This window comes from Camelus ferus, chromosome 7 (assembly GCF_009834535.1).
Source record: "Camelus ferus isolate YT-003-E chromosome 7, BCGSAC_Cfer_1.0, whole genome shotgun sequence".
Lineage (NCBI taxonomy): Eukaryota > Metazoa > Chordata > Mammalia > Artiodactyla > Camelidae > Camelus > Camelus ferus.
The window spans coordinates 7651826-7676657 of record NC_045702.1 but is presented as its reverse complement, the minus strand read 5'-3'; the positions used below and the strand labels follow the sequence as shown (position 1 = coordinate 7676657).

The following is a 24832-nucleotide window of genomic DNA, read 5'->3' as shown; positions in this document are numbered from 1 at the left end:
ATTTACCTAACCTACTTCCAAAACTCATCTTCCTAAACTAACCAAATGGAGAGAAAGCCACCTAAAATTCTCTATTATTATAGAAAGCAGTAGAGGTGTCTGGTAACGCAGAAAGGACCCTGGCCACGAATATGTAAGCTTTAGAGAAATTCAAGAAACCAGCATATGTGCAGATGTCCTCCGAGGGACACACCAATGCAATCACCAGTAGTGTTTCTCTCTCAATGGAATTCCTGCCTGACTGCTGAGCTGGGTGCAAGCTCATTTCCCCCATGGTGAAAACTGCTGTTGAGATGCAGAACACTCCACCATCTGTTACTGAGAATTAGCATAATGACAGATTATCTAATCCCTTACAGTTAACAGATACACGTGGTGCTCTTACAACCCCAGTTTGGTCACATCCTCACTCATGTGGGCCTACCCCCACCCTAAAAAAATTGGTCCTCCCACCCTGCTGGTAATGAATCCGGCCTGGAATTTACCCCCAGTCTTGCCTGAGAGTCCAGGTGCTTGGCCCTGAGAAACTGTGCTAACTCATTTTCTTCAGGAATGGGAATGCAGCTGTTATTCCAGATGCATATGGAAAGAAAGAAAAACTGTCTCTAGGAGACCAGCAAAACTACTTGTGCAGGGCAGTGTCTTCAGAAAACAAGACCAGGTTGAAAATTGCAACAGGGTAAGACGAAGCAAAGGTTAAGTCCGTGCTGATCCTGTGGAGTGACAGAAGGAAAAAAGAAAGGCAGAGGAAATGGGGGGGGGGGGGGCGGAGTTCAAAAGGACAGATGTCAAAGTCCATGTTTTCAAGGAAAGCATCTTTGGGGAAATAGCCACAAAGTGAGCCTCACTTCCCAAGTCCTGAGATGTGTCCAGCTGATGAAGCCATCAGCGCAGGATTCCGCTTCAAATTCAGCACTCCTGGGGGACAGGTCGCCCTGGGCTGATAAAGACGCCATGCTCACCTCTTCAGCAGCAGCATGTGGCCTAGGAAAGCCGCCTACCCCCCCAGCCACAGCACTCCATCACCTCGCGACCGCAGAGCCAAGATTCATGGCTCCCACAGCAGTCCAGTGTTATCCAATATGCATGAAATCAAAGTTCTCATCATTTCCAATGGTCAGAGGCCAGTGGGTGTGAAATCCCAGAATACCAGGATTAATGAAGGAGTCATCAGAAACCCAGCATTAAATCACTTTTGTGGCCAATGCCGAGAGTGATGTCCGTGATACATTACAAGGCTGATTAGAAAGAAACAAGTTCCAATTTAGAAATGAATTACTGGACTAAAAAAAAAACTGGTTGGATGGCTATCACAGCAATTTCGTTATTACAGGGGAAGGCGGGTGGTGACAAATAAGTTATGTCATGAACGGAAAATCACAGGAATCAGAATTCAGGGGTGAATACTTTCCTAAAGACATAGTAAGAGGAAGAAGGGAGTCTTGACACTCTGGCCAAATTTCACCTCTTTTCCTTTCTCGGTTTTCCTGGTGGTCGGGGGTAGGGATGGGGTTTGCAGGAGGCGGTGCTATTAATACTTTGTGCCCCGGAGAGAAATTTACTCTAGTTTTATCACAATCACAGTCTGTTTACAGTCCCGCTGTCCCTGCCGGACTAGGAAAAGTGAACTCACTCTTCAGCTCATGCTTAAATTTTAAAAAGTACACTTTCCAGAAAAAAGACGACTCAGCTATGAACATAGAGGGTAAGCTGTGGAGAGGGCTGCATAGGGCAGGGGGAAATGGGGGCTGACCCTCGTCAACTCTCTTCTAATCCACAACGAACACTGCCTTATTGCTGAGCACAATCTGTCAACGTGAGAAACAAAGCCCTCAACTAGTGCTCTGAAGATAAAGTGGGGTGGAAAACACGCAAGAGGCAAAGTGGGCGAGGTATGACCTCCCTCCACACTACAACTTTCCTGATTTTCCACATGGGAAAAAACACACCCTCCAGAGACTCTTACTTACTTTTATGGATCTACCTTAGGACAGTGCACTGGTAAGAAAAATACGTGCCCCCAAGTTCTATTCAAGCTCGGGCTAAGAGGATCCCTTTACAGGCAACGATTTCCAACTACAGCCTCTCAACCCACAGAGTTCATCAATGCAGGACAAGGTATGGATAACAATTCCAACTATCCAATCCAAAATAGGAATAATTGTTGTTGACTCTTCCAACCCGCTGGAAGAACAAGACTGGTATCTCTCCCTGAAAACCATCTCTAAGACCAGGTGATATAATTCAAATACTTCTCTCTCATAATCAGGCTGACAGTCAAAATATTTAACATTACAGTACTGGCTACTTTGTTATCCCCATGAATACTAGCTGAATATAAGCCCTGTTCATAAATTGAAAGGCAGGAAGGAAAACAGCCAGGGTCATAAATGGGGTTATATCTAGAAGGGCATCAACAGAAAAGCAAATCACTTGAGGATATTAGTTTGGATTAAAGGCTTCCAAATAATTATGCCTCGGTCATCAAAATACACACTGTTAATTGCAGATCCATCAGTCTACCCCACAAAATAGAGCACAGAAAACTCTAGGGCCTCTTAAGATATTTAAATGTGGGCTTGAGTCTTTAATAAACCCCACAACTGGCATTTATTAAGTCTAACAAATGGATACATTATCCTTGAATTTTTTTTGTTTCCCCAAAGATACAGTTCTGGTTAGTTAACTGCTCTGGTCAAGTCTGATTTTGCAAATCCACAGACTTCCAAGTGAACCTAGTGTTTATGATGAAGAGCCTGAGGAAGGAAGGCTACGCAAAAGGAAAAACCCACACCAAGCCTTAAAGCCAAGATTTTAACACTCCCTTTTAGGAACCTGAGGACAGGTTTAATAGAATTTTACATTACCAAGAAGACATCCATTAAGGAGGCGTAATATTAGCAATACTGTTTATGCCACTTTCTCCTTCAAAAAAGGCCAGATTAGGGCCTTAGGAAACGAGGGTGAATGACGTGCCAAGGACACTCTACAAGCTGGAGGCAGAGCTAGAAATAACCATCATCCCCTTCGACCTCACGTTACTCTGCCAATCTGCACTCTTAGAAGCAGAGTTGGTATGAGAGAAGTTAGTGGAAGGACACGGCTGAGCTTAGGGACAGAAAGGGAACTGAGAAAATACACATCTGTGAGGTTACTTTTATTCTTCCTATTACCTATAGCCGTACTTATCTGAAAGTAGATGGGAATATGGGTTTTGGAACCTCCTGCTTCCTCCAGACTTCCTTTCATGGTGCTTATTAATATTGGCAGCACGTTAGCATCACCATTCAAAATAACTACGCCAGTAAAGCCAGAATCTCTAGGGGTAAAGATCAGTATTTTTAAACTCTTTAAAACAACAAATATGAGCACCTAGATTTTAAATATAGGGCACCATTGCTTTTTTAAGAGCCCCAAGTGGTTCTACCATGTAGTTTTATGAAAAACTGTCCAGACAACTAATATATTCTCCTTTTCAAGAATTTAAGAGGCTAAGAATGACCGAATACAACTTAAGGCCCCCAGAATTATAAATATGTCGAAGAACCTGGCATTCCCCAAAGAACAAGAACATAGGAACTGTGGGTAGGGGAGAGACCCAACTTTGGAACTGGTTCAGAATGGCAAAGTCATCCCTAGTGGTTCTGTTTAGGTCACAGGAAGACAAGGACGCAGTTATGGGAGCAACCAGGGAGGAATCTCTCCTCTTCATCTCTTTAGAACAGACCTGCCAGTTGCCATGCTGCATTTTCTAGGCAGCTGTGATGACAAGAGCCCCATCCAAAATGTAGGCATCACTTGGGGAGGGGGGAGTTCCCCGCCTCTCAGAGGAATAAGGAACAAATAAGCAAACGCGTGGCCATTATGACAAAACCAGGCCTACGTATCCAGTTTATTATTAGCCTAACATTAAACACCACTTAAAAACAAAACAAAATCACCCGCCCACACAAACACACACCCAAGACAGAAAATTACATAATGGCATCTGGAATGATCTGCTTTGACAGTGTAAGGAGAACCAGCCAAACCAGAGAGGTCCAGCAGAGACCAAAATGGGGATGGGGCAGCCCTGGAAAGTCTTTTTTCAAGTCCTCTATAGTTTCTGCATGCATTGTTTAGAGGAAGGAATTCAAAATGATACTCTAGATTCTGGAAGGCTGTCACTCTGTTCTGAGAAATATCAAGCCACTATTAACTGGAAGAATAACCATCTTCTTCTACCAAGTCCAGTCATTCTACGTTAAGTCAGAAGAAGATTGTCTTGGCACAGGTTGCTTCTTAGGGTGGAAGCTCATGAGAAGTTCTCTCATATGGGTCAGAAAGGGAAAACGGGCCCAGTAAGAATTCCCCTAATGGCCCTGTTACGGCTTCAACATCTCCAAATCCTACCATGCATAACCCAGCCAGCTGGCACCACAGGAAGAGACGAGTTGTGTTTTTTCCCCCAGAACCCATTAGCCACTGGACCAAGCCCAGCATCAGTGTGGATAAGGTCTAGAATGTGGCAGGGGCTTTAGACTTCCACCACATAAACAAAACAGACAACCACTGCAGGTAAAAGCTCTAGAAATGAGTTTCCACTTATGAAATGACCTAAGTCAAAGCAAAGATGTTTTCGGGTGGCCAACTTTTTCCTAAGAATTAGAAGACAGTTTTGTGTGTGTTTTTGTTTTTTTAACTAAATGATTCTTCGGTCCGGTACAAGCAACAAATGAGCCCAGCAACATGGTAAGGGTTTTGAAATTTCCTGCTCTCCCCATCCCTTTGGGGAGAGAGGGGTTATTTTGGTTCCTTATTGTGAAATACAGTAAGCCATTCCAGAGCCTCTGTGGTCAACCCTCACTCAAATGGTCTCACCTCTCCATAGCCACAGCCTGTGCTCAGTGACATACGAAGGAACCCAGTTTCAAAGGAAGGTTTCTCAGAAAGTGTGACAAGGATAAATGCTTTACATAGGTGCTTCTTACTTTAAGGGGAAAAACTGATTCTGCAGTCAATGTCAAGATGATTTTTGTTTTGGAAGGAAGAGGGATGGTGTAAGAACTGCAATGTAATTAATTCCCCTTGCCGCTGACCTGATACGTGATGGTTTATAAATCACAATTTTACCCCACAGAAGCTCACATTAAGGCAGTCGTTTGCTGAATCACAGCAGATATATAAACAGGTAGATCAGAAAGCCAAAAGGCTCCACGTAAAACCCACACTGGAAACTTGATTAAAGGCAGTCCCAGGTTTCCTTTGCCCTTTATGAAGTACATATCATTAAACATCTCCAAATTCTAACATGCATGTTGCCCTTTAAGGTCCAGATATTTACTAAATCCCTCCACGTTCCACTTGCTGTAAACAAACACACTGATGGCAAAAAAAAAAAAAAAAAAAAAAATTACACAAAAGCATCACAGCAAAGAGGATCATTCTACAAGATTCAAAAAACCTGACTTACAGTAAGACTTTTAAGATGGGGGTACCGACTAGCAGCATTTCCCAAAACAGTCAGTAGCCCTCTGCCTTTTAAATGTTTCATACATACAGGTAGGAAATAGGTACATGCAAGCAAGGACACCCAGGTAGTCTGCTTGTTAGCACACCTCTTGGTTTAAAAGGTATCACTCAATAAACGGTTTTCACTAAGGAATAAGTATTGTCCCTATTCAATGGTAAATGTATGTTGAACCTCTTGAGACACTAAAAATTACTCATGGTAATAGCTCAGTAGTAGAGCGCATGCTTGGTTAGCATGCACAAGGTCCTGGGTTCAACCCCCAGTACTTCCATTAAAAAATAAGTAAAGAAACCTAATTACCTCCCCCTCGAAACAAAACAAAGAAACATAATTGAAGAAATCACTAAATAAAGATGGTATTTTAAGAAATTACTCATGAATTTCTACTTCTACCTTTATGGAAGTACTTATTAGTCATCACTGCCTTAGGTGAACAGAGTATACACTGAATATTTAGAAGGAAAATTTAGTGGCAGCTGAAAAAATGAGAAAAGAGATAAATCCAAAACCAAAGTGTCTGCCAAGGAACAACTGCAATGGACCAGTACAACAAAATCTAACCACAATCCAACGTGGCTTTTTTTTTTTTTAAAACTAACCTTTGAGCATGTTCTGCATACCATTTTCTGTATCTTAATCAAGCTAATCTGTGAGGAAGAAATATTATCAGTGGCTAGGCTTGGGGGGCGAGGAGGATGGGATCATGAAGAGTTAAGAGGATGGAACAGAAAAACATTCAAGAACAATCTTGAAAAAGGAAAATGTTGCGTGAAAAATAGCCAGAGATGTAGGAGAGGTGACAAAGAGAAAGGACAGAAGAGACGTCTAGACTTGAAATTAGGTCAGTGACCAGTTCAGAGGCCGGGCTTAGGGTTCATTTAAGTACTTGATAATCGTGTAAACACTTCAAATGCACTAGCACATTTAATCCTCACAATAGTCCTATGAGTGCAGTATCATGATACCTAACTTCCAGAAGAAAAAACTAAGGCCCAAGGGTGCACAGCCTTCAGGGAGCAGAGTGGAGGCTGAATCTCAAGGGTGTGTACCTCTGAAGCCTACTTTAAAAACATGTCCACAGCATCTTCAGATCCAACAATAGCGAGCCTTCATCTCAACACTATGCTAAACAGTCAAAGTTCTCCTGTTCCTGAATTAAATTCTTAAAAAAATAACCAGTACTCAAAGGGAATAATCTCCAAACAAGTTATATTGGCATGATGAAATAATGGGTGATTTCCAGCCCCCTCATCTTCTAAACTTTTGAAAATGTTACAATTTATTTTTACTTATGTTAAAAAAACAAAACAAAACAAAAATCACTCAGTATGAACTGGAACAAATACCTGTTAAGTGGCATCACCACTGGGAGATAGAAAAATCTATAAAACTCCATTCCTATTTCCCTCACCACTCTGTTCTGTGCTGACCACAGGAATTGTAAAGAGAAAGGGGCTGAGAAATGGCATGAAAAGACACACGATTTGTCCTTATTGGTAACCATGTCAAATGTCCCCTCTCCTTATCACATCAGTCGCACTATCCGAAGGAATAAAGGAAGAATGCTAGAGGGAGGTTGGAATGGCAGATTGAGAACTTCTGTCCACATGGCTTTCTTTACAAGGTCCCACTGAAATGACAGTAAAGACAGATATGCACAAGAATAAAGCCCTAATGGTGCTGGAAAATAAGAAAGCGTGTTAACAGCATATCAGAAAGTTTGCACAAATTCTGAAAGACAGAAAGCAGATGGGATCAGATTGGTGGCGAATCGGGGGCGCCTCAAGGGCCTTTATTGACACAATGAGTGGGCTTTGGGAACATCACCAGAGCAATTAATCAGGAACAGCATTCAGAAGAGCTGGGCTGGCCGGCCTTCCCCGTCCGCCCCTGTGATCCCCACAGTGTTGCTGGGAGCGGAGTTTTGACCTTCGGTGAAAGAAAAATACTCTGCCTAGCAAGTTCAGGCAATTCTTCCATCACATACTTGCATGTATGATCCTGAGCAGTTCACATCCCCCCAAAGCACCAAAACCCCTCAACAAACAGAGTTACAGGCAGACCATTTAATGCCTGTGGAACTTCCTAGCTTAAGCACCAGCAAAAAACAACCCTAATAAAAATGGCTCACAATTAAAATCTCTATCCGCATCGCAGCCTTGAACTTGGGCGCTCATGCCTCCTCCTCCATCTAGAGCAGGTGCTACAGGGCTTTGTTTTCAATAGAGACCATTTCAATCAAAACAAAGTCTGATGCAGTGTGTGGCCTTCATTAATCCACTGTTTTCATTCTGAAAAAAGTGTCTTTGCAGCTTTTCTGACTGCACATGCAGGTTGCTACTGAGCTTAACGTAGCGAAAAGCATAAAGGTTCTTGAAGCCACTCAAGTAGTCGTGACTTACACTAAAGGAAGTTATTGCTCTAGATTTCTCAACTTCACATTTTTAGGTTTTTCTTAAGTCTTTATGTATTGATAAGTCTCTTCCTTTAAGTGTAAGAAAGTTTACCCCTTATTGTTTTAATACTTTAATGTATTTGGACCATGTTACTTATAAACCAACAGGACTTGAACATAGGCTCCTTAAATGTAGAACAAAAATGCAAAGGTTTTAAAAATGGGAAGAAAAGTTAGAGATGTGAATCATAAGATACAATACTGCAAAAGAAAGAAAATAATTCAAGAAGTAACAACAAAAAAACCTCTTTGAAGACATTAATGTTCAGAGTTGAAAAGCCAATTGAGTAAGCAGCCAAAAGGACAAATCTAGAAATATTTTAATAATATTTTGGAAAACCAATGATAAATTGAAAATTGTAAAAATACTTCCAGATCTGGGGGTGGGGGAGGGGAACCTACTACATTTAGAGAAACAGAAATTGAACTTCTCAAACATTGCTGAAGCAACAGAACCCATCATCTTCAAAGTTTTCAGGAAAATAATTTTGAAGCTAGAATTTTATAATGAAACAAATTGAGAATACAAACAAAATTCAGATATTTTCAGACATTCAGAAACTTTACCATGCAACACATGAGAAAAAAATCAAGATTCTTCAACAAATGAAAGGAAAAATCACAAAAGGAATGACCTGAGATACAGTGGCAACTGCATATGAAGAAGTACAAAAAGGAGAAACAGACACACATACACACACAGAATTAATTCAACATTTCTCTGGGGATTTAATGGCATAGATTTTTCTACAGGTCTGATCACATTATTATACTTTTGGGCCCAACAGTAACACATACACAGTCCTAACTGCTATGGGGGGTGGGGGAGGATAGGTTTAAATATTTACGATCAACTTTACAAGCCAAGGTTAGAAGACAATTACACTGATAGCAGAGAAATTGAATAAATGCTATAAATTTTGATAAAAGCAAAAAATTCACTTTTTAAAAAGAATAAGAAAAAGTGTAAGCATTCTAATTTCCTAATCTTTCAGAGTAGAAGGTACATAGATACTATATAAAGTTAAACAGAAGCAGAGTACCCGAAGATCATAAAGTTCACCAGTGGTAAAATAAAGATAAGAAAACTAAGGGTTTAAGGGTAGAATTAATAATGCATATACATTAAAAAGCGAATATACTATATAAAGCTAAAAATTTAAATGTTAATAGTGTTGATTTATAAAATTATAAGGATAACCCTCCAAAAGAGTGAAAAGCAGACACTGCAGAAGGCCAGCATCCAGTCCTCTGCCCGGGAGGCAGGAGCCAGGTACGTGGTTCTTTAGGTCCCTAAGAGGACATGGAGCAGGACAGGGACCATGGCGAGCTGTCAGGATTCAGAGCTCTACTAACACTGAATGACCCAAGATCTGTAATGTGAGGAGGACAAGGACAAATGGCTTCAGAGGGTAGTCACCTGAGTATTTCATTCTGTCTACTGACAGTCTAAGTTATTGACTCATCTAAAAATTGAAGATATAAGAGGAATTATCTTTCATTTGTATTTTAACCTGTTTCTGAGTGATCAATTTGTTCAAAGTCCCAGGCAAGATCTGAATAGAACAGAACCTTTTCAGGTACCATTTAAATGAAAAACAAGGTTCTGTGGGCAGCAAGGCCAGATACCCAACAAGGACTCTTGACGGCTCAGCAACCTGAGCCAAGAATCCTGAGAAAGAAGGGCAGCCAGGAGAGCCTCAGCACACGGAAACGCGTGAGGTTGTGTCTGTGGCTACATTCCCAGTGCCTGGCACACAGTAGGCCCACAACAAATACTTGCTGAATAAACACATCAATCTGTTGTTCTTAGCAGATGATACCAAGAGCAGTAACCTGTCCCCTCTCTGGGCCCAGTCCCCAAGTGAGCTATTTTGAGGGCTCACAGAAATCAGAAGAGTAACATTTCTACTTTCTCCAAACGAGACCTCTGAGATTAAACACTATCCGTATCTCTAAACTTTCTAGAATGTTCCTCCATGATGATGAGCTCCCCTTATTTGAAGAAAAGCCTCACTTTCTCCCAGGCTCTCAACGGTATACTTTGTGAAATAGACTGGGGGGGGGGGGGGCAGGCAGGGGGCGCTTCCCAATGATAGGCTCAGTAAATACCACCATCCACTACTTGACGTTCTAACTCAACTGATACTGAAAAAAAGAACAAAGGAAAAGGGGAGAAAGAACACTCTTGCTAAGCAAAGGATTCTGCTGATTTGTAAGATCTGTGCCCCATTATGAAAAGCTTAATTGAACTTCCATATAGTGATGATGGTACTACAATAATCTGAAACTGTCACGTCTTAAAAAAAAAAAAAAAAGACTCAGCAGCATGAGATTCCCATAAATAGACAGCCACAAAACATCTGAGTGAAAGATCTGTCAGAAACTAAACAGTGTTTTCCTGACTCCCACCCAAACCCTTTGAGACAAACAAGTTCCTTCTTACGGTGCTTTATGGGGCTGGTCTCTTGATAGGATCGCTGTACTTGAGCCAGCAGGAAACAGGTATAGTTATTCCATTATTTCTTTCCAAAGTATTCTAAATGCCACTGATGTTTCCAATGTCAGAATGGTCGATAGGCAGAATTCTACTATTCGACATAGCAGAAGGAGCACAATTTCATAAATCAAGCAGCCTATGATGCCCAGAAAACAATCTAAGGTGCTCTTTTCAGAGGTGAAGGTTGGTTACGTGTTTATGATTTAGGCAGGGGGGAGGAACACTTACTCTGATGTCTTCTTTTTCCTTCAGAGCAGGAAAAGCTGTGTGTGTGGTGGGGGAGTACTCCACTAAAGTTGATGAAGTGTAAGCAATAAATCTGTGCAGAAAAGCAGTGGCTACAACCCAAATACTACCTCCTGGCCAAGCCACTGAAATTACTACTACGTCAGGTACGGAAAGAGCATCTCTTCAGGATTCTGGGGGCCACCTGGTGAGCAAGAGCACAAGGGTAGAAAATAGGGTTTCAGGAAGCCATGTTCTTCCTATGCTGAATTTGGAAGTCAGGTTTTAAGATCTGGCCTGACAGCGAAAGCTTTAAAGCCACAGAACTCAAGCCAGAAAAGCTAGGGGCTGAATGACACTTATTCCTGCTATGGCTGAGAAAAACTGAACGAGGATTAGAAAAGCATTATTCTAGAAGAAGGACAAGACCTAACCTCATGCTTCAGTCACTAATAGAACAGCCGAGGAAAGAAGTATCCCTGCAAACTGAACCAATAAAGAGGAAAAATAACAAAAAACAAAAGTCTTGATTCCTCGCTAGTGTAATATATAAATACATAAAGGTAGAGTAATATATACAGTGCTCTATGTAAATATAGTGGTCTGTGTAAATGTAATAAAGACAAACCATCTGTGAAGAGGCCAAAGGGACGTAAAGGAAATTCATAAACATGGCTGTTCATCTGTGACGTAATAATCATTATAGCAGAGAGGTAACTAAGATGTCCCGGGACCAACAGACCTTCCATAATACCGCTGGTAGTAAGAACCCCATGGATGGCAGTGGCTTTGCATGGATGGGATGGGGAATAGAAATGGTCAGGGCAGGGGAGCAGCAGACTGAAATAATGTTTCAAAAAACTGCTGTCACAAAATCCAAATCACCTCTCAAAAAACTGATCTTGTGCAGAAGACAAGCATTTTCCAACTGTTCCTACTCCCCAGGTTCCACCTCTGTGCCGTCTATCACTTTCCAAAATGGGCCATGTCTATCGTCCCCCACTGTTGTGAAATACTTCACATAATGAGAAGCAAAGGGGCAGTACCTCAGTGACAATGTATCTACTGGGTAAGTGATAATTTTCCAGGGATGGGGGATGGGGTGGTGGCATTTATGAGTGTCTATGTGAGAGGATTGACCCCAAGTTATATTTTTAGGTGCCCCTCTATAGATGTGAATGATTCTTTAAACACTTTTCTTTTCAATGTGATGGACGAAAAGACACAGGCAACGAGTTAATAGATTCTATGTGTTCACCAAATTGGAGCTCAAAGTAAATGTGGAGTCCAGCACAAGTAAAGGTCACCCACAGAACTCTCACTCTTCAAGAAGGCTCTGGCAATAACCAAAGAATGAGATTTTAATCACTGAAGCTAATTACATAGAAGACTAAATCACAGGAAGAGTTATTTAAGTGTCTTAAATACAATAAAAAGTAATTAACAGGAAGCGCCATCTTGACAGCTTCATGTCACAATCCAGGCCTGAAAGGATCAGCTAATTCCCAACCTGGGAGCCAGAGAACGAGAAACAACTCAAAGTTTGATCTTTTTATTTTTTATTTAAACTGTTTTGATTAACAGATAACAACTCTTGCCAACTCTGTAGTGAAGTTAATCAAGAAAAAATTTTAATCTACTAGAGGAATGATGAACCTCGTTTTCATTGATTCCCCAGAGGGCAAGAGATGGGGAGCTGAAGACTATGTCACACCAGAGAGGTCACCCCAAGACCATGTGACTCGACTCCCTCTCGGACAGCAAGACAAAGCAGAAGGATTAGACCTAACCCTACTGAGGATACAGATAATCCACACACTTTGGCATGTGAAATACATTTAAAAATCTGCTTCAGGGGGAGGGTACAGCTCACTGGTAAAGTGTGTGCCTAGTATGCACGAGGTGCTGGGTTCAATCCCCAATACTTCCATTAAAATAAATAAACCTAATTACCACTCGCCTCCCATCCCCCCAAAAATTCTGCTTTGAAAGAAGGCCATCTCATCTGCCTCTTCCTTCTCTTCCTCCTGGAATAAGCAGCTTGAGAAAAGCTATTTCAGCGTCAGAGAATCCTGGAAAGGCCTCTAAATGCTCCGAAGGCCCACATGGAGGTATATGAGCCTAAAGACGTAATTTAGATTGGGTCACTTCTTAATTCTACAGCACTTCTTCAGGCTGAACAAAGCCTAAAGCCTGTCATGAGAGATGCAGCGTGTAACTATAGATAAGCTCTAATCAACAGCCCTCCTTCCCGCAACTGACCTGCACATTCTATGACCCTGATGCCCGTTAGTGACTGAGGGCCACTCTAATACACCTGTGCACTTCTGTCCCCAGATTTACAACGGTCATTTTAACTACGTACTTCATTAAATATTTTATCAAATTGAAATATGAGCACAAAAAGAATGCACATTTATGAAAATAGGTGAACAGTTTAAAAAGGTTTAATAAGAGGAATGGCCTAAAATAGCTGCAAAGTGTCCAAAAATGAGTGCAGGAAAACTGTAACAGATGACAGTAGTGTAAATCACAAAAATTTAGGATTCCATAATTAATGTTTTGAGTCATCATTCCAAAGAGGAAGTTATGTAATTCACCAGGGTATCAAATAGCTGATCCTTGCTGCCCGTATAACAAAGATTTGGAGATGTATGTACATTTTTGTGTAAAATGAAATTAATGTATCTGAGATAAAAATAAATCCCCGGCTCTAGCCAATGTTTCTGAATAACTAACCACTGAAGGTCAGAAGGTTTTTAGTGTACCTTAATTCTAAATATAAGCTGAGTATTTGGTCAGTATTATTAATACCTCCACTTTTCTATAGTATTATTTGGAACGATTTAAGTATAGAAAATTCAAGGGAAAAAAACCAAAATCAAGGCTATGGGAAAATAAAGAGATGCCATGAGTAAGGCCCAGACATAAAAAGCAGACTCGCAATGCACTGTCTTTGGCACTGATCCTTCAATAACCAAACAAAAGAGGAAAGCCATCAGATAAAAGTTTTCGAATATTGATGAGATTAAAACAAACCTGTAGCTAAGAAATTGCTGTCCCAGGTAATGAGACATCTAAGTATTCCCAGCTATAATTCACAGAGGTATTTTGAAATACAGGAAACAGATCATTCATAAGTTTACTGAACTCCTACCATCTGGTGAATATTGAGACTACAGCAGGGAACAAAAGCGACAAAAATTCCTATCTTCAGGGAGCTTACTATCTAGCAAGGGTTAGATTCAAATAATATTAGTTTATCCTCGCTTTTCTCCCAAGTGCCACCCAGCGGTTTACTCATAAAGTCCAGCTGAGTGGAAACAAATCTATAAGGAAACTCAGTGTACCCAGGTACCCTGCCAGGCTGGTGTAATCTGAGGTAAACACTTTGGTAAATCATACAAAAATAAACTTTACAATCTGATTATAAGAACTTGGAGATAAAGAGGTCAAGGTTAACTCCCCTCTAGAACTCATACAGAATATCTAATTTTAAGAAGTGTAAATTTACTGTGAAAATATGCCTCAATGGTAAGCAAACAAACAAACAAAAAACCCACTCTAATGGGTCATTAGATAAAGATGAATGGAAGTCATCTGCCAAAAATAAAAAGATGTGCATTTTGACAGTAGTAATGATGTTTTTACCAGTAATTAGATAGGGGGAGTGGTTATTTGAGAGGACTCCTTGTTTGCAACTATGGTAATTTTAACATAGCGGAATTACACCTTCCAGCTCTCTATAGTAGGAAAGCATGCATCAAGCTCCAAAAAACTGGTGAAAAATAGGTAATAATCATCACTGCAAGTTATACAGATAGAAGAATACGCAAAATATTTCCTAGTTTCCCCCATTCCAAAAAACGTTAATTTCTCAAGAACCTGCTTCTAAAAACAACCTGATGCCTGTGCTGGTGCTAAGGTAATGACATCAAAAGCCTATATTCAGTTCCTCTCAACAAAAATGAAGTCTCCGAGTGCTGTGTGAACATTAACGAGTATAGCAGTGGTAAGGGTAGCTAAAAATACTTCTTTCCAAAAATGAACAGCACAAGCTGGGGGGGAAGGGTGGGGAGGGGAGCTCCCATTTGATAGGAGAGCTTTTAGAAAGTAAATTAGAGACAAGATCCTCTTTTCTCTCAGAGGCACGCTAGAGCTTAGAGAGAGGTGTTTCTGCTAACGGCTTCATTGTACTTTCAATAAGACAATCCCTGTTTTGATGAGAAACCTGTTCTCTTCTTCCCCTCCACCGTGCCCCCTTAAAAAGAAAAGAAAAATACCAGTTTGGTAACAAACAGCAGTTAAGACTGTTAACTAGAGAGGGAACCAATTACCACGCTGGTCTATTTTATGCAGCTAGAATTGCTACTGGGGACTGACTGTTCTAACATTTATTGTGGAAGCACAGCCCGGCAGGCTTCCTCCTCCCCCATCAGATAAGGTCCCTCGGATGGTCCCCTGTTCATCAACAAAGCTCCCAAGAGCCTTTGGAGTAAGACCGGGACACAGGCAGCAGAGCAGAAGAGGAAGACCCTGCCATCTACTGATCGCTTACGTCTCTACAAAGAAAATGCTCAATTAACCTCTCTGAGTTTTTTGTTTTGTTTTGTTTTTTTTCTGGTTTACAATTAAGCTTCCTAAACTATTATGCAGAGAATCTTTCTAATTTTGGATAGTACCTAAGAGCCTGATTGACACTCAGTAAATGGCAGTATTAAGAGTAAGAATGAGTGCTAACTTAGTCCCAAGCCCACAGAGCCCAATAAATCTTAAATACCAACAATAATGACAGGACATGATTAACTAATGAGTGATTATGAACACTCTGCAAACGAAGTGCTACACAGGCACGCGACAGTTATAAGCCACTGTGTTAAGAGTAACAGAAAGCAAATCAGGGCGAAAGGGAGGAGAGTTAAGTGAGGCAAGAACTCTCAGCTACAGCCGAGCTGCTGTCAGCCGAACACTCACATCCCTCCGATGGTGACGGTGGCACAGGTCCGCTCTGAGAAGGCAGGCACCGTCTCTGTGGCTGGGCTGGCTGGTCTAATGTAGTCCACAGTCACATTGACCTGAAAATAAAGAATCAGGGTAGTTAAGGTTGAGAATTTGCAACATGGCAAATTCACTAGTAGTCACGTTCGCCTACACAGCCGTAAAAGCTAACCTCATTCACAGTATGATTTTCTGTGTGTAAGGATTTAAAAAACAATCGAAAGAGAGCTGAACCACACACTGGGGGAAATTATCTGTAAAAGTCATCTCTGATAGAGGACTGTTATCCAAAATATAGGAAGAAAGTGAGTATGATAAGAAAATAAAAACCCAATTTTAAATGGACAAAGGACCTGGACATCTCACTGATGAAGACAAATGGCAAATAAACATATGAAAAGATGTTTTCAGGGAAAGGCAAATTGAAACAATTAAGAGTTCCCACTATACACCTATTAGGACAGCCAAAATCCCCATCACTGACAACAAGTGCAGGGGAAAATGTGTACCAAAGGAATTCTCATTCACTGTTACTGGGAATACAAAACTGTACAGCCACTTTAAGAGGCGGTTTTGTACAAAACTAAACAAACATTCACCATTCGTTCCAACAGTTGAAAACTTAGGCCCACACAAAAACCTGCACATGGATGTTTCCAGCATCTTTATGGATAAATGCCAAAACTTAGAAGCAACCAACATGTTCTTCAGTAGGTGAGTGGATAAATAAACTGTGGTTCATGAAGACAATGGAATATTATTCAGCACTAAAAAGAAGTGAGCTATCAAGCCATGAAAAGACACGAAGGAATCCGAAATACATACTGCTAAGGGAAAGAAGTCCATCAAAAAGCTGCATATTGTACGAAAATGCAAAAATACGAAGACAGTAAAAGATCAGTGGTTGCCAGGGGTTAGGACTACAAGACAGGGATGAACAGATGCAGCACGGAGGACATTGACAGCAGTGAAACTATCCTGTGCCAAACTATAATGATGGACACGTGTCATTATATGTTTACCCAAGTCTATACAACGTACAACAACAGGAGCGAACCCTAGTAAACCACAGACTTTTAGATGATGACGTGTCAATAAGACACGTTCCACTAAGGACGGAGGCTGTTGACAGCAGAGGAGGAGGCATGTATGGAGGGCGAAGAGGGGATATGGGAATTCTCTGTACTTTCTGTTCATTTATGCTATGAGCCTAAAAGATGCTATGAACCTAAAAAGAGAACTGATACCATAAGAGAAAGACGAATGGCTGAACATTAAAGGCCCCAGAGAGAAGAGGTTTGGAGCTTTCCTGCAGGACTCCTAGACATTATGGTAAAGCAGTTCTTTAACCTTTCCAGCCTCCTCTGAAAATCTGTTTTTTACAAATGTGAAATGCCTCTATAGAAAGGCTGCATGTAATTTCCGTCAGGAAGAGAGAAACTATAATAAGAAAGCTGCTTAATTCTAGTATATATTCAACCTATGGATATGGACACACTAAGCAATGTTTTTTCTTTAGGAAACCTTTCAAGAAAATATGTTTATGTGTCAAAATAAAGGCATATGTGGTATCCGTTAGGTAACATACAGGGTCTATTTTATAGAATTAAGGTACATGCTTGGCTTTGGTCATGGCCAAGGTTTATATACCAGTACAGAGGAGATACACGGGTCCAGCACCCTGGAGCCATCACCACAGTCTCAAAGCCCAGGAAACCTAAATACATCTTTAGTTTCTACTGATCAGCTTAAAGACGGCATGTTGCACAAGCACCAAGTTCAGCCACACTGCGGGTGAGCACCAGCAAAATCCTTCCCAACTGCCTGTTCCCCAGAAAACCTGTTTGAAAAATGAATATGGAAATTTGGAGAAGGACTGCTGCCTCAAAATTCTGACTGTCAGCTCACTCTCTTGAACTCATCATCTAATCACATTTTAAAAGCAACAAGGAACCAGATCAGAGAGAAAGCCAATTAAGGGCCGAAGGTAAGTAAATTTTGTGAGAAGTACTGTCATAACACAGTAACACAGAAAGAAGAAAATATCGAGATGACTCCTCAAGTCAGTTGTCTACACTGACGTTACTGCTCAGTCTGTTCACCTTGTCTAAAGCGAAGGAGACGATAAATGTGACAAGTGTGATCAGATGGCAAGCGGGGTAGAGACAGGGTTGAAAACTGGTACCTCCAACAAAGAGGTTTTAACAGTTTCCCTGAAGGCAGCTGGCCAGACTTATTACAGGTCAAGACAGGGCAAGGAATGGGAGGTTTACACAAAGAGAAGCATGGGCGACTCAGCCAAATCCCTGGGAGGGGAAGAAGTTTTCTGCATGCGGTCTATGCTGATCCGCCCTGGACTCTCCTCTGGCAAGGCCTGATAACTAGAAGAAGCAGGAAGAGGGCCAGGAAAGCACGAGGAAACCTCTCGAAGCTTATGGCAAAAATCACACAGGAAATAAGAGGCATACAGGAGCTAAACCACAAATGTGCCCACACCATGGGATGTAAAGTAACTCAGGGCCAAGCTTAAAAGGGGCATAGCCACAGGGTAGGGTCCAATTTGGGTCATTCAGTGGGAGGTCAAAAAATATGTGGAGATGTTCACTTTTCTTTGTGTTTTCATCCAAACCATCGGGTAATAAGCTTGAGCCCTCAATTCTACTACCAGGGGGCAAAAATTCATCCCTGCTTAAAAATAAACTAAGTGAATCTCAAGGTTACCTTGCACCTGCCAATGACAAGCCTCCTCCTCAGCAGACAGGAGTGGGACAGCAGCTCATCAGCGCAAATACACACGGCACAGAGTACCATCAGCTCTCTACCCTGGGAGCATGCTAGTTACTCAGGAAAACCACTTGAGTAGTGGCGGTGGTGGTGATGATGGAGGTTTAAGAGTAACAAACAAAAATGAACACCTTAGCATCTCACCTTCCAGGCCAAAAGGCATGCTATCCCCAAACTGTCTTCAAAAGAAATCAGTGGGCAGGACCCCCACCCCCTTTAAATCTTTCATCTTCAATAACCAGAAGAACCAGTAACTACATTCTACATCCATCGGTCAATTAATTCTAGAAAAAGAGAACTGTAAGTCAGAAATTAAAGAGCTCATCAGGGAGGTAACAGTATTAAAGAAAATCTTAAATACAAATGAGGCCCTGAGAATAGCCCACAGCCAACACACACACCTGCAGACAGCTATGACAAACCAGGAATTAAAGTCAACGTGTAATTAGCATTTATGTCCCTCTCCTGGGGATTCTGAGATCTGTTCCCCTGCTTCATCTCGATATACTCATCCCTGACTTGTCAATCACTTCAAAAAGAGCAGTTTCAATTAAAACAACTGCAAATCTTAGCAACGCCTCCCTCGGAATAACCAATAACCCAAATTTTGTGCCCGTGGGTGATTACATATGGCATAGCGTGAGTTAAAAAGAAGTAATGGGCTAATGCAAACGTGCCCCTCATTTTTCCAACAAAAATACTCCTGGAATGATGGGCATGCCGAAATTTTCATGTACATGACACGAAGGCAGGGCCTGATCCCTCTTTACAGCAAGGACCACAGGGAGCCCAGGGTTCCCACTTGGTTTCACCTCCTATTCTCCTACGAATGAGTCACATCATGTCTCTGGGCCTCACTTTTCTTCACCTGGTAAATGAGAGCACTAGAGCATTACTCAACTCTAGAATTCTAAAAGATAATTTTGTCAGATGTGGTTTCCTTAGACTAGTGTAATTCCCAGCTTACATTTACTATAATAAATGAATACAGACAGACCATAAGCTCCAGGAGAGGGAAAACCATGCCTTTTATTCACTGCAACTGTCATCAAGCGGTCAGTACAGTGGGAGTGTACACAGTGAATGTTTGTTTCATGAACAGATATATGTAATTAGGAACCCAGTCAGACATAAAATTCTGAAAGATACTTCTGAAATGAGAAGGTTAGGCATTTTGAAGACCACTTTGTCAAGCTGTGACCATTCTGTTTTATATATTAATGTAAAGCATGAAGGAGGGGAGAAGTATTTTGAAACTGGACTAAAGCTTTAGGTTAAGAAAAACACATGTAATTTCCCGTATTATTTCTCAAAGGGGTTCTCAAGAAGTCAGAAACTATTACAACAGAATACATGCCGCCCACACCTAAGGAATTCTGACCATCTAGTACAATGTCCTTCAACTTATAGTGTCAAACCACCAAAGACCTTTGTAGATTTTATGCTGCTAATGATAATGAAATGACAAAATCTCAACTACCTATGCACAAAAGATACACATTTCCAGGCCACAGCCTGAGTTCAGGCTGTTATATGAGGCTCTTTTGCATAATTACATATAATCCCACCCATTATTCCACGTGGTCAATCATAAATTCACAAAGAGTTGTTAAAAAAAAAAAATACCCTGCCTCATGAGGTAAGCTTTTATAACAGCCTGTCACTCTCAGGAGAAAAACAAAACACATCATCATCTGGGCAAGCCTGGCTGAAGCAGCCAGGAGACAAAAGTAGAACAAAGTATTTCACCCAGCTTAGGTAAGAGCATGGACTCTGGAGCCAGCAGGCTGCAGGGTTTGGTTCCCAGCAACTCTCGATATATGCTGTGTGAACCTGCAAAAGCTACCTTGCTTCTCTGTGCTTCAGTTCAACATGGATAACTCTACCTATCTCACCGCTACAACAAGAAATGCATTAATATACACGAGGCATTCAGAGCAGAGCCTTACTCATAGTAAGCTCTATGTGTCATTTACTTTTAGGTAAACATATACTGATTTTCTTAGAGGAGAGCCTGGCATACAGTAAGTGCTAAGTAAGTTATCAGTGAGATAAATACATACATGCATATATACATACAGGCATAAATAAGATGCATGCTGACTTTAAAACATTAGACTACTGAAATCATTGGCAGAAACACTCAAGCACACTTTTCCCCTTCAGGAGCCTCAGCAAACAAGAGTATATACCTCATACATAATCATCACAACTTAAAAATAAATATGGCTTATTTTAAAGAATGATACACTATTTAGTACTTACTTAGACACTTTTCAGATTCACTTTGTAAGTACCAGTTATTGAAGATTTTACTCACCAACAATAATTGAAGCACAGTGGGAAACAGAGAATCATCTCAATTAACAGATTAACTAGAAGAGGTATTTGGGGAGGATATTCCTTGCCTTACAACATTGGGAAGACAATGAACAGAGACCAACCAAGTTTCCATTTGCTCTGGGCATAACAGAACCTTCTGTTAATACTCCTCAATATTTAGTTCATGTATTCTTGATCCTTTTTCCCTGCTAAAAAGCACCTTATATAATTATTCTTTTAAAAAAAATTAGATTAAAAAGATTTATTTTGAAACATTTTCAGTCACCCATTCATCTAGATATAGGATAAGCTTCAAAACAAACTGCCAAGGAGCCTCTTGGTCCTGCTGCTGGGCATGTGCTCAGCTGAGAGATCTGTTCAGATACAAGCTAAACTCTCGTAAGAGGATGTCAGACAGACACTATACTGTCTAGGACACAACAAAATACAACAAGAGTCACAAATGAGAGCAACCTGTGTTTACATTAGCAGCCTTAAAAAAGGAAAAAGAAATGAAGTTATTTTTTAATAATATTTCTGATTTAACTCAGTATCTAAAACATTATCATATCAACATATAACCAATATTTTTTCAAGCATTGAGTTTCTTTCCTTTCTTTCATGGATATAGTCTTTGACATCCTGTGTGTGTTTTGTGGGTACAACATACCTCAGTTTGGCCCAGCAGTACTTCAAGTGCACAACAGCCACATACGGCTCTGGTCACGGCACTGGACTGTACATGCCTAGACTCTACATTAAGGGACAGGAGTCTCAGCCTCATTCCTCTATTATATGATCTACCTTTTTTTTCTCTGATTACCTCTTGTGGTTATATTTTCCTCTATTTTAACCTAGGAACTTTTGTTATATTTTACAAATCCTTGTAAACACTCTTAAAGCAAATGTGAAAAAATATGGTGTAAAAACTAAAATGTTTACCATTCTATTTCTTATTAAAAACTCCATTACCTGAGTAGACTAGAAAAGAAAAATAAGGTTTTTGTGTAATTCTACAGTTCCAAAAAAACAATTTCAGGTGTGAGAATAAATGCATACATAAAGGAAAAAAATTCCTCTAATTTAGAATTATCATTGTAAAATATATTCTGTTCAATACTTGATGCAGATACTTTTCAGTGACTTCTGCCAACTCAATGCCTGGACTTTATCCTTGATTTGCTGACATAATTGCAGAATTCTTCTTCATCTTCGTGTTTGAAGTGTATTCTAATGGATGGATGGTAACTGGAAACTCGGGTTAAAGAAATGTCTGCCTTTGTAGTTATGATTCATGTTTCTGCTGAGTGCTGATATTATTAGAAAGAAAACGAGCAACTGGTAGACGTGAACTACTTATGTTACAAGCACAATAAAAAGTCGTAATCTGTATGTTCCATTAGGACATCTTTTAGCTGTGATGTGTCTTAAAAGAACTTCTACAGATACACTGACAAAAAAGTACATGTCTACACTGCAAAGATAAGGAGACATAAACCAGTGTTCCTTTCTCACCTCTCCAATCCAGCCTAGATGTATTCTGTAACACCCACTTCGAAACCATTGTAATTAGGTGCTAAGGCCGGTTGTTTATTCCCATGTATTTATGTTGTTCTCTCCCATCTACAATCACCCTTCCCAACTCCCCCACAGAGTCAGAGTCAGAACTATTTTGAGTACATTTCATTTTCATCAATGGAATTTTTAACCTGTATGCTCCCAAACCTCTGTGAGCACAGTCGACTTTTCTTATTTGATGCATTTCTGACAAAATGAACTCATTACTCCCCACCCCTTTGTTGGATGGACAGCTGCATTAATTTGTTTTGAGAGGAAAGGTAAACTCCAGCTTCATGCAGGGCCTGTGGAGATGCTAAGAACCTCTATCTGACATCAGGCATTCATTTAAGTGGACATCACCACTTCCTGATAAACACTCAGTTTGGTAAATATTTAATTAGAAGCATACCAGCCATGAGAACCACAAATGTATATGAAGACATTTTATCTCAGGGGCCATTAGAGATTGGCAAAGATTTCTAGAAGTAGTGATAACCAACCTGACAACAACAAAACATTAAAATGGCCTGAAATATGACGCACAATTTATGTATGAGGTAAATAACAAGCACACATAAAGATCATCAGGGAAATGAAGTTCTGACACCTGAAAATATTTCAGGTAGATCTGATGAGGATCACACAGAAAAACAGAACTTACTATTTGCGAATAACCTCACAGCTGCAAGCATTTCCATTAATCCTCTTGATTCTTAAGTCCTTATAAACCTACACATGTATCTAAGAAGTGTAATCTGTGTTTGCATTAATGCTCCTAAAGCTCCAACCACTCGATTACTCATTACTGTATTATGGTATAAGTTATCCCAACACCTAATTTTAATACCACACAGTTAGTCCCTCTGAGAGAATGCCAGGAACTCCAGTAACACTACTGGGAACTGTCCCACGTGTCCCCTGCATGTCTCTTCTTCTCAGAGCTACCATCTCCCACTGCCTTCCTCCAGAGGATAAAGGTTGAATGTGGGTCTTTTTTCTCCTCTATACAAGTGTCAATCACAGTCATCTGTGTCCAAAATTTCCAAGGTCAGCAGCAGTCAGGGGAAATTAAATCACTCCGTCCAGAACTCTCCCTGGAGGAGTTCCAGCCACACAAGCAGCACAAATATACAGAGATACTTCTAGAATACACACAATGTCACCCAGTCTTTAAAACAACAGCTGTAATAAACTGAGATGAGATGCTCAGGGACATGAAGAAAAGGATTTTACTTAATGGCATCTAAGAAGAATTACTGGCAGGAAAAAAAGGCATGCTTTTAAGACATGGATAAAAATAAAAAGGTTAAATTATATTCCCTGCAAATATGTGCCCATCTATGACGGCAAATGTTTCCACTCACCAAAGGCCAAATTGGGAAATCTGAGCAATAAAAGTGGGAGCTGAAGTATTCATGCGGCCAAGAGTTCCGATAAATTCCTGCTGCTCTGGGGCCCAGGTATTGCTTGGGGGAGCAAAGCCAGCACAGAAGAGGCATCCTGCATCCACTACTATTCAGGGAACGGCAGACCCATTTCTCCAGCAAGCCCGGGAGCTGGCAGTTAGAAGTCAATCGAAGGAAACATACATTCAGGTGAGTTAACTAAAGGCGAGAGTTCGAATGGTGAATTGGACTAAAAGAAGTGTTATGACCTCAAAAGAGAATTATGAAGAAAAATATAATTCTTAAGGAATGCCTGCCAATGGAACAAAGAAAAATAGCCCAAAGATACAGCTCTTCCATTATATAAATTATTCTTGGTTTTGTTGCTAAAAAAAGATTCCACGATAGTCAGGTGTTAACATCACAGGCCTTTCTTCCTTTAGACATGCCTCCTTCTCCCGGTATTTCACACAGAAGTTAGAGGCCTACTAAATAAAATGAAGTTCCTTGCTCAAAAGCACAGTGTGCATAGCATTAATACCTGAGGTCAACGTCTCAAACTACACAGGGACACTGATCAAAGACCATCCTGCATTGCATCTGTGTCCACCTCCAAAATCTGGTCTCTTGAGCAGTATATGTATATGCATACAGCCAACTCCTCAGCCCACAAACACATACTAGGAACCTAGGTGATTAGCACTGGAACATAAGCCTAGGTCAAAGGCACCATCTGCATCCCAAACAGCTTAAAATCATGAAGTAAGCTACCTCTAGGCAGCTGTATGAACAAAGAAGCCTTCTTCCAGACTCACAATTCTTTCATTTCCACTATTAACATATCAGAGACAGAAAGCAAAAAAGTATCACTGGGGTCTCCTGAAAACTTTAAAAACTGAATTACCATAAGATCTAGCAATTCTATTGGATATATTCAATCAAGGGCCTCAAAAATATTTGTACCCCATGTTCACAGCAGCACTACTCAAAATAACCAAAAGGTGAAAGCAACCCGAATGTCCACTGATGGATGAACAAACAAATTGTGGTAGATACACACAATGGAATATTTTTTAGCCTTAAAAAGTAAG

At 40.6% G+C, this 24832-nt stretch overlaps 1 protein-coding gene across 1 annotated transcript in view; it reads right to left on the bottom strand.

The window, feature by feature from the left end:
- Positions 1–24832, bottom strand: part of SND1 (staphylococcal nuclease and tudor domain containing 1) — a 379862-nt gene that overhangs the window by 194763 nt on the left and 160267 nt on the right. Inside the window, exon 12 of the mRNA XM_006184738.3 lies at positions 15667–15767. Coding sequence (XP_006184800.1) covers positions 15667–15767 — 101 coding nt within the window. The remainder of the gene's footprint in view (positions 1–15666; positions 15768–24832) is intronic.